Genomic DNA, 16,450 nt, shown 5'->3' with positions numbered 1-16,450 from the left:
AGTACAGAGAGCGAAACAGCGATATTAAAACCCAGTATCCTTTACGTTAGATGGCCCACTTAATCCATAAAGGCAGTAAAAGGATGCCAGTACCTAAATATGTGGTCGACCAGTACGGAACTCCATTCCCTCTAGCAAGAGTAGCCTACAGGGTCCTAGTTAATTTGAATTTCTGCTCAGGAGCTATAAAAAACAGATTCAGTTTCTGAAGGTCAGAGAATTGGAAGAGATAGGCTACACATCTATGCATCTATAAGTATCCGGGTATTTTGTTTTATGGATTCTCTGATTTGGACCTCATATATATTTCAGAAAAAAAATATGGCAAACCTGTTGTACCTATAAAAATCATGTCAATAGCAAATTATTTTGAGGCTGTTTAATTTGAGGCATGGCAATGTATGATAATCAATTAGCTGTTGTTTTTTTTTTACCACTAGCTTCAAACTGAAAAAAAAAGCTCTAGATTAAAAACTTTTCACATCTTTTCTTATTTTCTACAAAGATGCAGAATCATGCTGCAATCTCACTGAGCGATGATGCTATCCGGCGCATGCGCGTAAGATATTCAGCGTCGTTGCATCAAATGACGCCGTGATGACAGCCCCACCCCCGGCTCGAGGGTTTTGTAAAGGGTCACGTTGCGCTGCAGCAGTGAAACAGAAGACCACATCGCATCCTCTGCACTCGTCTCACCTTCTCTCTCTGCTTCCAGACACCCAACAGCCGGTAAGAATGAACTCTGATTTGATCAATAAGACAGCTTCAGACGATTTTCATGTGTCATCGATAATAAATAAATTATAATAATGAGGAAGTGGCTGTGATGCTGCTCTACAACCTAAATCTAACTTCATCTTCTAGCTAGTTCGCCATTCAATGATTAGTAACGTTACCTGTGGCTCGTACGCCGTCAAAGTTTTCCCCCCTTTTAGGAATTTGTATTTAAAGTTGCTATTTCAGCCCACGGTCGAAATACGCAACAGGAAGGGCGCACAATTATGACCTTCAAGGATGAAACTGGACAGAGAAGAGCCTGTTGCGTCTGCCATCTGTTAAATCAACACATCCTTTTATTTGATACGTTTAATGTGCGTAGCTACATTTTGGTCATTATCCTGGATGGCAGGCAGCTGTGTCAGTGCCTGTCAGTGTGTATCTGCCCCTGAGCACGTAGACCTCTGATGTGATGGGAGGCGGGGCGGGCTGACGAGGAGTAGGCCATACTAAATATATAGGCTATAGGCCTATACAAAAAATAGAATTTTAAAAGCTAATCTAGCTTCAAATATTAATGCTATCGTACAATAATTCTTTATTGTATAAGCTTACACTTGATCACATATTGTGATTCAGTAATGTTCACTTTTCATTCAAACGTGAATGTGTTGTTTCTTAGTCTTGCATGATTGTAAACTGAATATATTTGGGTTTTGGACTATTTATATTTTATAGACCAAGCGATTTAAAGACATTAGATGTATTATTTATAGGAAAATCTGCATAATAATCAATAATGAAAATAGTAGTTAGTTGCAGTCCTAAAAAAGATATTAGAGCTGCAACTAAAGATTTTTTTCAATATCAATGAATCTTCTGATTATTTTCTTGAAAAATGCCAATACAGGTTTACCATCAAACATGGCTAAGAAACCCATATAATAGTCACATTTGACAGGCTGGAAGCAGTGAATTTAAATGATTTATCGATTTAACATAATTGTTAGTTTCTCATAAATTTTCTGTTGAGCTACTAATTGATTAATTGACTAATCGTTTTAGCTCTAGAGTATAGAAATAACATGGTGGTTCATACAGAAATGTAGGCTATTTGTACAATCAGAATGTATATACATTTCATAAACATAACACTAGAACGTAGTGTACATGACATGTTATGATTTAGTTGAATGTTAATTAGTAGTTTTATATCAACAGATTGTATTTTATGAAAATGTATCTCTATCGTTCCTTTAACCTTAATCATCTGTTCTCCTTCTCTGTTCAACTTGTCATGCAAATTGAAGATTAAACAATCCATTTACCAGTGTTTAAGAAGGTAATGTCATCTAAAACGGAAACGGTGCTCCTGCTATCTCTGCTGGATTAAGGCCTGAGGATAGAAACAAACACAGGAACGTGCATCAGTGCCGAGGCCAACAGCCCGTCTGGCAACAAAGTGCAACACTCCAAGCAGGCTTTTTACTTTTGACTAGTGCTGCCCTGCAAGAGCCATTCCACCTCCTTAAAGCTCATGCAGCTTGCAATGTAGAGAAGAAAAACAATGATGGTAAACCGCCAGATGGTGATAATGATACAGGCAAGGCAACAACACCTAGCAACAAGAAATGCGTCCTATTTTCTCTTCAAATGCTCTTATCCTCTCATCACCCACATTGCCTATCAGTATAATATTAACTATCCATAAATGTTAAATGTTCCACAGTGCCAGTCCCTGCCTACAGCCTTATACATAATATGGCAATATAGCATACAAGCTTCAAATATATTGTAGTTTAATACTTGCAGCAGTGGTTCAAAAAAAGACCTGTTGCATCATGATTTCTTTAGATCTTCTTTAGATTTTCGGTTGAGTTTGATATGTATGTATGTATTTGTGGTCTCTAACTGCATCCTGGGTTGGTAAGTGAGCCTATGCAGCATCAGTTTAACAGAACATGATTGACTGTTGTAGCATGTACTGCATGACTGTCTGGTTTGCAGTATGATGGCTGTGCACTGCATTTGACGTTTATTGAGTAGTAGTATTCACAGTTTTGAGCGGTTATGGATTACGCTACAGTAGGGAGTTGGCTCTTGCCTTTGATGTCGCAGTGCAGAAATGGTGTTGGTGTGGTTGAGGCTGACCACTGTGCAACAGGATGGAACGAGATCACAGAGGGACACGATGGAGAGACGGTTAAGTCAGCTAAATAATATTAATCTCAGCTGGCTCTCCATCTCATCTAATTTCTCGAATTTCATCCTATTAAGATTACCTCATTTAATGGAAAATATTCCAAAATAGCTTTTTTTAGTGACCACTCCAAAATATACTGCCTGTCATTTTAAATCATGCAGTAATGTCCATGATGACAAGATAACCCCTGCACACCGTGTGGCACTGTCTGGTAGATATTTAGTAGTTTAGTAGTGGTAGCATTTTTGCTGATAAAGAAGATGATTCTTCAAACAAGCATTTCTGTGTTTGCGCTGCTGAAGTGCCCTTGAGCAAGCGGGCCAGCGGAAACTTACATTCATACATTGTGTTTGACCAAACATTGCATAAAATGTAGATTTCACATCACCAATGTTTCCTCAGCAGAAACCCAACCACGCTATTGTTGAAGCACGCAGGTGCTTCACAAAAGATAGCAGGTATTTGCTGAGCACGGGTTTGTCTGGCTAACAGTGGAGCAGGGCTGTACACACATAAACATACTGAAGTCTCACACGTCATGCCTTTGCCCTTGGGTTGGCCTTTATCAAGTGTAAATACCCTTTTTTATTCACTGGAAAGATCTGCATGCACTTTATACTCCTGGTCTAACTGTACCCCTCAAGGGATGTATTGTCCCCTGCTGGCCTGGCCTCTTTCATTTCAGCTGCATGTATAATTTAACTATTGGCAATGAGCCGTGCTTGACAGTTGTGTTGTGGTAACTGCACACTGTTTTCAGTGAGAGGCCTGTGTGTGCACTCTAAAGGTTGTTATCTCATGGCTTTAAGCTGAGGATTAACACAGAGGATATAGGGAATGTTAGACAGTGTCCTACCACAGCAAATCAGCCTCAGTTGGGAATCCAGTAGTCTGTTTATTGTTGAGCTATACGAAACCCTCCTACTAGTAGTATTTATTTTTTAATTTGTCACTAAAAGAGTAGCTTCCACCCATAAAACCGATTCCTCTATAGCTGATCCAATATTATGGCACAGGCCGGGGTACTTTAGATGTCGAACAAAGCTATAACTAGTGACCTCATTCACTGGGAGTGGCTTGGCAGCCGGTGCAATCGACCAGAAAGGGAAGTCACAGCTTGTTCCCTGGCACAGCCTGCATTAGTGGGAGTGATGCGTTTTTGTGATGTGGGGAAATGGGAATTTACAAATCCTATGCGTGTTCATCTTGTATGCGTCCAATAGCATGCCTCAGTGAGCAGAGCAGGAGGTTTGAAGGAAACTAGATAGGGTGATTAAAAACGTGGAAACAAGTCATGTATTAATCAAGGCAAATAAATAAAAGACATGTATACGTGCAATGCACAACGAGAGACATAATGACATTAAGGGAAAACAGGAGATGGCTGAGTGTTGCTGAGGAGAGAGAAACGAGCCGTGCTGCATCCAGTCCTGAAGCTATAATGAGGACTGGCAGCAGAGTGTATATATAGGAGCCCTGTTACGTAATCGCTACCTCTCTGTCTTCTGTGCTTCATGTGGGGTGGGGAGGGGTTATGTAACTGCTTATTTACGACAGAGTGAAGAAGGGAATAGGGAACAAAAAAAGTCTGGTTTGAAGTGCGCACATCGTGACAGCACTGCTGCCGCCAATATAGCCAGACAACATATCAAAGAGTATTTTCTTCTTTGAGTTAACAGTCATATTCAACCCCATGTCAATTTCTGTCTATTTATGTGGCTCGTATTTTCTCTCAGGAAGCACATCTTTTGTTCATAGTTCATACACACTGTGTCCATGGATTGTGTGACTTTCAGATACCATCTTATAGGAGCTTTGTCACCTTCACCTATCCTCCTTCCCTGACTGAGAAGAGCAGCGAGGTAGCCATGTTGAAGACAATACAGGGACAGAAGAATGAGGCCAGTGCTGGACGGTCGTCAAGGTCGACACACCGTGAATCAATGTGACCTCTTCATGGCTTTCTCTCTCTTTCAGCCACCATGACTCACCAGTATCCCGCACTGACTGCTGAGCAGAAGAAAGAGTTGCAGGAAATCGCTCAGAGGATAGTAGCTCCAGGAAAAGGCATCCTTGCAGCTGATGAATCTACCGGTGTGTTGTGTGTTGTGTGTTGTGTGTTGTGTGTTGTGTGTGTGTGTGTGTGTGTGTGTGTGTGTTTACAAAAAGATAGATAGGAGAATCACAAAATCAATACTGTTCATCACGTCTGTCTAAACTTGTCGTGTGTGTTGTTTACAGGCAGCATGGGGAAACGTTTGAATCCCATCGGGGTTGAGAACACAGAGGAGAACAGGCGTCGCTATCGCCAGCTGCTCTTCACAGCCGACGAGCGCATGGACAGCTGTATCGGAGGGGTCATCTTCTTCCATGAAACCCTGTACCAAAACACAGACGATGGCACTTCCTTTGCCAAGCTCATCAAAGACCGCGACATTGTTGTTGGCATCAAGGTACACAAAGCTCAATGTTGTAGTAAATAACTTAAGTCATATTTAACCCTCCAAAGTTAGACGTCTTTAGCCTGAAAGTAGTGGGTTTAATCTCAGTCTCCTAAAACATAAGAACTTGAGGGTTGGAAGCTTAGCCTAAATTTGTGGTGGTTTGCTTTGCCTCTGTGTCCCCACAGCCACTGTGTTGATATTATACTGCAGCCAAATATTTCAGTTCAGCAGGCAGAAACATAGTCATTTGTTTGGCTGGTAAAACTAGAAAGGCTCCCAAACTGTATATAAAACACAGACTTGTTGTCAGCATATTTAGACGCACACAGACCCACCCACCAATAACAGCAGATCAGGTTAAAAGGACAAACTGAATCAAAGCAGTATAAGATGTACATTCAGGAAAGTTGTGTTCAATTAAAGAGTGAAATTCTGTGCGATTTTGTATTGGATGCTCTACATGATAAAGAAAACCAAGTATGTCACTTTATATAAGCAAAAATTGGTGCACTTGAGAATATGAATTTACATTGTGATTTTAGTGTAATATCACATGTACAACATTATTTTAAACAATTTCCTTCTTTCTAGGTGGACAAAGGTGTTGTGCCCCTTGCAGGAACAAATGGAGAGACCACCACTCAGGGTAGGTGGCATTAGGAAAACACACTCTAAAAGCCTTTACAAACATTACAAAACCCCTGCTGTGTTTCTGATGGATGGTTCCATGTTTGTGTTGGAGTGTAGGTCTGGACGGGCTGTCTGAGCGCTGTGCGCAGTACAAGAAGGACGGCGCAGACTTCGCCAAGTGGCGCAGTGTACTGAAGATCAGCGACACCACACCGTCTGAGCTGGCTATCTTTGAGAATGCTAATGTTCTGGCACGATATGCCAGCATCTGCCAGCAGGTTGGTGTGAGATTACTGAAAATGTTATTTAGTTAGGTTAAAAAAAGGTATTTTTTTCCCTCTGTTTTTTAAAATTGATTTAGTTAAATTTAGGGAGTTGAGGACACTACTGGGCATTATAACAAACTCATAGTGTATCTGTTAGAATGTGTAAATTTGCCTTAAACTTATACTTTGTAATGTCTCCTAGAATGGCATTGTTCCCATTGTGGAACCTGAGATCCTTCCTGATGGAGACCATGACCTGAAGCGTTGCCAGTACGTCACTGAGAAGGTGAATTTACTGAGGACTATATATAACACAAACCACTGTATACATCCTTTTTAAATGTTTATTTCACTACAATGCTCTCACTGTATTTTGACATACATGTGTCTCTCTCCTGCTGCTAGGTCCTAGCTGCAGTGTACAAGGCTCTGTCAGACCACCACGTGTACCTGGAAGGGACACTGCTGAAACCCAACATGGTCACAGCAGGACACTCCTGCCCCACCAAGTACAGCAACGAGGAAATTGCAATGGCTACCGTCACCGCCCTGCGCCGCACCGTGCCTCCAGCTGTCACAGGTCAGAACACAGATAGATCTAAGAAAGAAAAGTGAATTGGCTGGGATCTGTACAATATGTAAGTGACGTGTGCATGTATGTCTCACACTAAGTCAAATCTGTAAATAGATTTTGACACAAGGAAAATATTACCTGGAAACCACTACATTACTAATACATAATTCTAAAAATACACTTTCTGCTATAGTATCAATAATGTATTTTATAAATACTTAAATTTGAAGGTCCATTATTACTAAAATATTCGGTATAGTTTCCTGGAAATAATTTCATACAAATTTTAGGTGAAATAGAGACAAAGTACTCAGACTGTAATGTTAGCTAATATTTAGTTAGTTGCACTAAGTTTAAAATGAATTTTAGTAATAAAAATGACATAAGAAATTATTAGGACATTATTAGGGATTTATGGACCCTTAAAATAAAGCATTACAACGTAATGTATTGCAAGAGTGTGTATTGTTATATATTGCCAGATTAATTCTTTGTCCCACCCTCAAATATTAAGAAAGCCAGATAATTTATCTATTTTTAGCTTTTTTTTTTTTTTTTTTTTTTTTCTTTTCTTCTCAGGAGTGACATTCTTGTCAGGTGGCCAGTCCGAAGAAGAAGCCAGCGTGAACCTCAACGCCATTAACAACTGTCCGCTTGCCAAGCCCTGGGCCCTGACTTTCTCCTATGGCCGCGCCCTGCAGGCCTCTGCCCTGAGCGCATGGAGAGGAGAGCTGAGCAACGAGAAGGCTGCCGCTGAGGAGTTCTTGAAACGTGCTCAGGTCAGACGAAACCACGAACAGACATCAGACCCATCCTTCGCAGAGTAAAATGAAACAGTTACTTTGTGCATCATTGTAAAATTGTCTCTATTTTGTCTCTTCTTTAGGCAAACAGTCTGGCTGCACTTGGCAAGTACGAGTCTGCTGGAAGTGGTGCCGCCGCAGGACAATCCCTCTACGTAGCTAATCACGCCTACTAAACATCTACCACATTCAACTGTGGCCTAGTTATAGTCTTATATCTGCTCTGCTATTCCTCCTCACTCCTCCATCAATCACGGCCTGCGCTGTCTACTGTACCTTAGAGTTGTCCGTTATTAAAATTACTACTACTTTATTTAACCAAACAAATCAAAACTGCTTTGAGACAATTTATGACTGAAGTGGAAAACTGTTATGCCGTGTCAGAGATGGACAGTAAGAAGCTGCAAAATGTTAACAATAGATCAAGATAGAAAGACAGTATTTAATTCATGCCTCTTCTCAACTGCTGCCGTCTCCACACCCGGTGCTGTCTCCCTTTCTCTCGCACATGATCAATCTTGAACCACTTCTAAGCAGTGAGGTGTGTGTTTGTGTCTGTGTTTGCTTATGTCAAAATGCAGTATTGGCTCATCCTCAAAGCGCTATACTAACATCTTCCCTGACAGTGGGACCAACCAATTATTAATGGCATCAGTACATCCTTTAAGGGACAGAGGACAAGACAAATGTAAGGACGTTGACTTGCGACTGTCCAAAAGTGCAGGGTGCTTGTTGTACTTTCAGAAAGCCTTAGCTCCAGCAGAGGTCAGTAGACTCTCACCAGGATTCATCCTAACCTTTTTGTTAACCACAGGCTTCTAATCGCCACTAATCAGAGAAACATCTTGTGTGTCTGTTAGTATAACATTATGTTGCAGTTACATACAGTAATTAATGTATTTAGTTGTGTGAAGGTGTCGATATTATGTGATGCTTGTGTGTCATCCCCCTCCTTCCTGATTTCCTCCAGCCTGCCCCACAGGAACAGGAGATGGTTTCTATTGACATACTGTATTGTGGACCAATATGTGGGGTTAGCAGCGGGGAAACACTCACTGCTGTGTTGGGATACTGTGATGTTTGTGATGTTAATATTGTTCTTAAAGCACTTGGTGTGTCAAATAGTGGAGACAAACTAAAAATAAACATTAAAAACTACATGCGATCTCATTGTGTGACATTATTGCTGCTATTTTTAGTGTCTATCTGCACTGGTCAGTTTAGATTATTGGAGGACCTTTTTACTATTATGTTTTTGAATTAATATTACTGCTGCATTAATGTGTATGTTGCATTTTACTGCTGTAGATGTTTAAGGTTGTGCTCAACTTCTTTATATAGTGGTAGGTAATTTAATATACAGCAATGTATCCTATTTTATAAGATAATCATGTTTGTAACATATCTGTCCTGTGAGAACCACATATCTCTAAAAAGTCAATTTTTCATGAGCTCAGAAAAACAGCCCTGTTTCTGTCCAATCATTTTCCAACTGATCCAAGAGGGTTTTTAAATAGTCCATTAAGTTTAAGAAGTAGGATAATTTTCTCAACCCATAAAGGAGACTTAATCCTTCTAAATCTTGCAATAGTGGCTTAAAGGTAAGGCCAGAAAGTAACAAGTATGATCCTGAGATCAGCTTAATGAATTTGGATAGGCAAAGTGAAAGAGCAGTGCCTGCCCCTTAATGCCACCCATGAGCCCTTGAGCAATGCCCCTACCTCCCGACTTCTCTGGTAAAGCTGCTCAGTGTAAACCACAGTCTGTATAAAATAGGTGTCAACGTGTGTGGTTGTACTGGGCAGCTTCCAGTGTGACTGTGCATGTCCTGCTTTCATCAGTGCACAGGATGTGGCTGAAAATTACAGCCTTGCTCTCCATCCGTTTGAATGCGTAACATTTAATAAATCAAAATGAAAATGTTTTTAGATACTGTTCACTTTTCTAACATTAATAAAGTTTGTGAACCATAGCATTAGTCCTATATTTTCTATTATTTATCTGTCAATCTCTACAGTATATGTATACATTTTCACCATAGGCCTACACAATAATAAACAGACCTGTAATAAATAATAAAATCACGAAATGTATAATTAGATTATGCTGCTGATGTATTGGATTGCATTGAAATGTTGAATGCTTCTAATATTTTTGCTCTTTTACTTGTACAGAGTGGACAACATAATGAAAACACCGCTCAGTATAATGCAGACCAATCAGTACGCCTCAAATGTATATTGTTAACACTAAATAATTAACATAAGTAAGGTGACATAAGGTTTCTATTTTTCGGGTGCCTTGTATTCACGCAGAAATACAAGTGTTTATTTGGACTTTTTAGCTAATTGAAAAAAATGTTGCCAACATTCAAGCCACCACCACCACACTGGTTGCCAATTTCTCACAATGTTTTTGTGCGTTTAAAATGTTCACCGGGTGGGCCGACGGTTACTGCTCCTTACTGCGTCTCAAACAAACGTACTGCCTTCTCGGAGTTTGGGACAGACAGACATAGAGTTTTATAGTAAAATATTTGGTTACATTAAATAAAATTGTAGCTATGTATCTGGACCACGACTTGTTGTTGTTTTTACAGCCAAGTAAAATCGCCCGTTTTGTTTTTAACGTCGGTCATATGACGTTTGACTGGGTGTGTCCTCATAGCAAACGCACCCCTGTTCATTGACAGAAATGGCTACCTCGGAAGTGGGTGAGTAACGTTAGCTTCATAACTTAATTCTGTATGAATTATTTCCTTACTACATAAAGACAACAGTTTACAGCAGTTTGTTAGAGCGCATTTCACACGTACAACATTTGTAGCGACCCTAGCACGAGGCTGTTTTCTCCAGACCCTCTGAAGCTAACAACTAGCCGCACCAGCAGTTGCAGCAATGATGCCCTCCCTCATCTATCAGTTTTTGTGTGTTTTATTTCACAATTAACTGGCTACAACATTGGAGTTCCTAAAACCCCCTAAATAGAGCAAAATGCCTTTATTTCCCCAATATTGTATATTTGCTAGTTTTGAAACTAAACCGGGTCAGCCTTTTACTTTATGTTGACCAATTAGCTAACGTTAATGGTGTCTCTCTGTACGTTAGCCAGCTAGCTACATCTTTGCATCTAATTAATTTAAGGAAGTCTTGATTAACGTTAGGTCTGCCATGTAACATCTAGCTAGCTCAGTCTCTTATGAAACATATAACGTTATATGTAATTGAATCAATGGTCAGTCCTCTGCCATGGATATAAATCTAACGTTAATTGTACTTTAAGATATCAATATGTATCTACTGACAAATCAAGGTATTTCTCACATTGATGCAAATAATAAAACAGTCCTGTGTATTGATTTGGTAAAGTGCTCACAGTGGCCCTTAACACAACCGAGGTAATACAGGGACAGCAACCACAGTATAAACGACATGGCAAACTCTCAGGCAGTTGACAAATGTCTCTATATGTATGTATAGATAGATAGATAGATAGATAGATAGATATCTGTTAGAAAATTCCAAAAGACGTGTTTGTTTGATTTCTGAGGAGGAAGAAGAAAGGCTTGGTCCAATTGAAAGTTAAGCAAAAGATTTAATACAGCAGAATGATGAAATGACCAGTCAACAACAATACACAATAAAACACTAAACACTGCCAGCAGCAGACATGGATCTGTGTTTCTCCCTGATGGAGTCACATAAGAACCAGGCTCGTGACATGACAAAACAGTACACTGCAAGCAGCAGACATACAGAACATGCTTCCCCTGTTGGGTCACAGTTTGCAGTCCTGAAATCACCTCAGTCACACAAATGTATTCCCTAGAAGTTGAGGGTGGTACCTCAAATGAAATCCCTCCTCATTGGTCAAATGTCTCTCAAAAGAAAAGGTGTTAGTCACACCCGGCCAGAGGATCTTACCAAGTCAGTGTCAATTGTTTTCCAAACTACAGGAATACTCATTCTTTGTCCTAATCAAGTCTGGCCCAACAGGGGATGGCTCCCCAAAAGGCAGGAACAGCACTTTACCTTTCCTGTGGGGACAATGAGTATCCTCTAGAATGCAAATTGACAGTCATGACTTGATCATTCTTTAAAAGCTTGGGTTGGAATGAGGCATGTCAAATGTTAATTAAGGCTAGTCTGTTGATTCAATCTAGCTGTAGGGTACATATGGTATTAGACCAAAAGTACATATATATACATACATACATACAGTAATGCCTTGAGGCTTATCTGTCTGACTGTCTTTGTTTTTTCTCTCAGAGCGCAGACGTGGCCAACTTGCTGCTCTGTCCATAGCAGCAGTGGTCATCATGGTGGGAGTCCCTCTGTGGTGGCGAACAACTGAAACGTACCGCGCCTGGTTGCCCGTCAGTCAGATAAATGAGTTGGCTAATATGCAGGTATGTTTGTGCTTTATGCTATTAAATATGTGACCTCCATCTTGTGGTCCATTTTATCTTCCATGTCTCATACCCATTTCTTTTAAAAATGTTCCTCTCCTTATGTCTTTCCTTTTGTAGCTACAGTTGAGTGCTGATGTGGAGGTGGTGTTTGCACGTGGAACGGTGACACCAGAACAGCAGAAGAAGGTCCCACTGACACAGACACAAGATGAGGAACACACAGTAGATGGTGATTTAATATTTAAGGCTGTCTGTGATCCTATGGTTACAAAATATGAAGACTGCAAGTTAATTCATGTCTAAAATTCGTGTTTCCAGAGAACACAGCTTTGAGGTACAGGTATGAGATAAGGTACCGCACAGCTACAATCATGGAGGAGGACGCGCTGGACCAGCCCACTGCTGCAGGTGAGATGCTGTCTGCCTGTCAAATCCAACTTTAAGATCTTCAGATGCTAACATGTGTTATCTCAGTGGGACCACAGGTTGTAATGTCTCTATATCTCTTCTCCTTTAGAGGCAGATCTTTCTCTGCACACACTAAGTGAGAGTCCGTGTGGCTCTTTAGTTGTGTATGTGATCCCAGAGTCATCTTCACTGCTGCCTGAGGTTAAAACTCAACTTTTTTATTTTCTTTTTCCCCCCTGTATTTAGTTTTAAAGAGTATTGTTTGGCTACTGTTAACCTTTTCATTATTTTATATAAGTGTGTATGTGTTTATATGTTAAAAGAGTTCATTAAAGACTGTGTGTAGTTTAATGCTTTGATTAATAGTGAAATTAGCTTTTATGAGCTAATGGATCTCTGTGGAGTCAAGTAGCGTTTTCACTATAATCCATCCAATATATTCTGTCATTACTGCTTAGAGTCTAACTCTTAAATGTCTAAATACAGTACCTTCTGCACAGCGTTTAAACAGAATAATGTGTCCTTTGTGTCACTCTGCACAAGTAGAAGATATTACCCAATACTGTACTAATGTGTACCTTGACGCTTCTTAGGACATGGACGTGTATATCGGTCAGCGACGGACAGCCCTGCTGCGTATTGGTGCCCAGATGAGAGTGGGCAGGACAGTAGAGCAATTGCTGGCTCATCTGGAGCCTCGGATCAAGCAGGTGCTGCAGGTGATGTCTTTTAGCCACACCGACATCACCGCCGCCCTCAGTGACAGAGTTCGTCTCAGCCCTGGCAACAAAGAGAGCATCGCTGACAGTATGAGAGCCTTTAAATCCAGCCCAGGTTGGTCTTTGTTTCAGCACAGCCATAAAGTGGACCAACTTAGTTTCTATTTCCAGTCAGTAAATTCTTCAACTATGTAACACTTTCCTTTTGTTTTATGCTTATTCTAAACTTCTCTTTAGGTTATGAGATAACATTCAGTCTGTTAAACCCAGACCCCAAGTCACACCGGCTACACTGGGACATAGAGGGTGCCGTACAGACTTACATCCAACCTTTGCTTACAAAACTAGCCCCTGTGGCCAACTTCAGCCTTGACTCTCAGGTACTTTGTCTGCAAGTGTGTGAATGTACACAAATACAAGGTGCTCAGCTACTGCATGTTAATAAATATATTCTCCTTACAGACCTTATACTACGCCATGCTCGGTGTCAACCCACGCTTTGACAGCAGCAGCAGCGCCTACACACTCAACTCTGATAGCCTCGCACATGTCATTAACCCTGTGGAGGCTAGACTGGGTAAAAAAAACCCACTGAATGTTTTTCAAGTTTTTGCCAAAAAAAGAAATGTGATGTAGGTTGTTCTGGTGTATTTATATCTGGTGTATTTATATTTGATTTTGAGGCTCAAATGCTGCATCTTCCAACCCGGTGTTGAATTTTCTTCTGTACGTCCCGGATGCCCACCATTCCCCCCTTTACATTCATGACAACAAGAAACAGGAAGTGCCTTCTAATGCGTTTCACTCTCCACGTTGGGGGGGAATTATGGTAAGGTAATCTAAGGGCAACACTGGGTGACCGTACTCTTAATACTATGAATAGTTATAACTTAGTATGACTGAATATGTCAAATATAAATCATTTGTTAGCTTTGCAGTATTTTTGCACTCTTCATTTCTTGTTTTGGGTACTGATCAACAAAAAATGTCTTGTCCATGTTTTTATAGGTCTATAATGTTAATGGTTTCTATAGACCAGAGGCTGTGTTGCCTGTTGACATCAACATCAACATGGCCAAAGTCATGGGAGTCTTCCTTGCACAGCTTCGGTAAGTGGACATCTTCAAAACAACGGGTTGCTTTTCCTGTAGACACGAGCTAACTTTCCTGTACCATGTCCTGTCAGACTGTTGCTGGGTGTGCAGTCGTCTACCGCTCCCCCTGGCTTCCTGATGGCGCCGTGCGGCAGTACAGGACTAGCTGATTGGGAGCTGGACCGTCTCATGTGGAGTCGGAGTGTGGAAAATGTTGCAACAGCAACTACCACCATCACCTCACTGGCACAGCTGCTGGACCAGATAGGCAACATTGTTATCAATGACAACATTGCTGAACAGGTAAGATGCATACACTTGCATTAATCAGTAGGTGTCTATGTTGCCTATTTGTGTGGGTGTACATATCTGGCCATATGGGGCTCTGTTCTAGGGCATTCGAACACTAAAATGGTATTTGACTGGCCTGGTACTGTCCACATCTCATATTTGTGAAGTGATTCAAACAGGTCTGGTGTTGTGCTCATTGACAGCTGTTTCCCCCAGTTAGAGAAACTATTGACCAGTCAGAGCTTAGTAGGTGGTAAGTAAGAATAAGGCATGTCGTTGACTTGCATAGCTAGCTAAAAAGAATATCAACAAAAAAGGTGATAAGCATGGATGAGATAGATGTGGCTGTACCTGTAAGTTGATTTATAGAAATAACTTATTTTTTTGGAATGAAACTTTACTTTTTAGCTCCATTACTGATTGGGCTCCTATAACAGCCAATTCACCATAATGTTGTTAGTTCTATTCAACACTTTCATCTTGGCTTGGCTGAAATGAACATTGCAGCCTCTAGGGAACACTAGACTGGGACTCTGCATATTGTTAATAAAGTATTTTAGGCACTTTATAACTAAAACCCCAAACATATTTCTTTGGTCAATGTGAAAAACATTAATTTAACTGCTACTAAAACTATTACGGCAGCTTCCATATTAATTGCAAAGGACGTCAAGGATATGAAACTTGCTACTGTTTGATGAGAGAAAACCAAAAAGTTTACTCCCCCTCTAAACGAAAAAACTACTACTACAAACACAATGTCAGGCTGAATGAATGAACAAATTACAGTGCCTAATTGGGTATTTAGACTCTAAAATAAGTCGTAATTCTACTATTCCCTTTCCTATAATTTCATCAGTTGTATCTAACCTGTGATTGTTGTTGCTGTCCCTAAGGTGTCCAGTGCTGTCACGTCTCTGCAGCTGGCTGTGGCTGAATTGGAGGCTGGGAACCTCGGCTTTGCTCTGCAGTACAGTAAAGAGGCCATAATGGCATCAGAGAGGGCATTCTTTGACCCTTCACTTCTCCACCTTCTCTACTTTCCTGATGACCAGAAGTTTGCTATCTACATACCACTCTTCCTGCCCATGTGTGTACCTATTTTGCTGTCACTGCTCAAGATAGTGTCTGAGGCTAGACAGAAACGCAGAGAGAAGCAAGCCAAGAAGGACTGAGAAACACTTGAAGAAAAGATCTAAATAAAAAACAAACTGTTTTGTCAGTGGCCTTGACATTTAGGTGAAAAGGTACGCATGAAGAAACATATTTGCAGCATTGGAGTGTGGAATTTACAAAATAGTCACACATGATTTTATTGTTTCATGTAAGGAATTGTTTATCTTACAATTTTAATGAATGGCTGCTGGGCTGTATGACACTGTATACTGGAAAGCTTGAATTGTTGTAAATGTGAGTAAGTTTTATATTTGAATTCCACTTTCTATTCTAAGTTATTAACAAATAAAGACTTAACTCATGTGTTCACTCTTTGGTTAGCAAAAAAATAAGAATACCTGATTTTATATCATTATTACATTTGGCAAGCACTCCTAAAGCAATTTACACCAATTGTGTCCATTAAAATTAAACATAAACACAAGGTCTACTAAATAGTTTTTTCAGAAGCTTTCAATTGCATCTCACTGTCTTCATCAGCAGAGTTGTTTGTAATTCAGTGGTCTTGGGATTGTTTGTCTTGCTAGACAAACCAAAGCACTGACTGTTGTCCTTTAAAGCGGTCACAATGCATTTGTGTTGATACTTCACCTGGGTCACTGACTGAACCTGAATGTGGCCTAAGTAATCAGATCCTATTTTATCCTCAGTGTCACTTGGATATAGTCACAACCTGTTGTGTTAATGTGGAAAGGGGCAAAAAGGATACATACT

The 16,450-nt window shown here is 40.4% G+C and overlaps 2 protein-coding genes across 2 annotated transcripts; both read left to right on the top strand.

The window, feature by feature from the left end:
- The first annotated feature begins 470 nt into the window (after positions 1-470).
- aldocb (aldolase C, fructose-bisphosphate, b) lies at positions 471-8,795 on the top strand. Its single transcript, XM_031320109.2, has 9 exons — positions 471-729; positions 4,898-5,014; positions 5,162-5,373; positions 5,956-6,010; positions 6,112-6,272; positions 6,463-6,546; positions 6,666-6,840; positions 7,414-7,613; positions 7,721-8,795. The coding sequence occupies exons 2-9, from the start codon at positions 4,903-4,905 to the stop codon at positions 7,811-7,813; spliced, it is 1,092 nt and encodes a 363-aa protein (XP_031175969.1). The 5' UTR covers positions 471-729; positions 4,898-4,902; the 3' UTR covers positions 7,814-8,795.
- Positions 8,796-10,260: 1,465 nt separating this feature from the next.
- Positions 10,261-16,160, top strand: pigs (phosphatidylinositol glycan anchor biosynthesis, class S). Its single transcript, XM_031320014.1, is given in 13 exon segments — positions 10,261-10,315; positions 10,318-10,350; positions 11,906-12,045; positions 12,166-12,277; positions 12,367-12,456; positions 12,566-12,657; positions 13,050-13,290; positions 13,413-13,555; positions 13,638-13,752; positions 13,859-14,004; positions 14,184-14,284; positions 14,362-14,572; positions 15,457-16,160. Coding segments are annotated over 13 exon segments (1,743 nt in total). The 5' UTR covers positions 10,261-10,275; the 3' UTR covers positions 15,736-16,160.
- The last annotated feature ends 290 nt before the right edge of the window (positions 16,161-16,450 follow it).

The sequence above is a fragment of the Sander lucioperca genome, chromosome 13 (genome assembly GCF_008315115.2).
Source record: "Sander lucioperca isolate FBNREF2018 chromosome 13, SLUC_FBN_1.2, whole genome shotgun sequence".
In the NCBI taxonomy this organism is placed as follows: domain Eukaryota; kingdom Metazoa; phylum Chordata; class Actinopteri; order Perciformes; family Percidae; genus Sander; species Sander lucioperca.
This window is presented reverse-complemented; position numbering and strand designations above follow the sequence as displayed.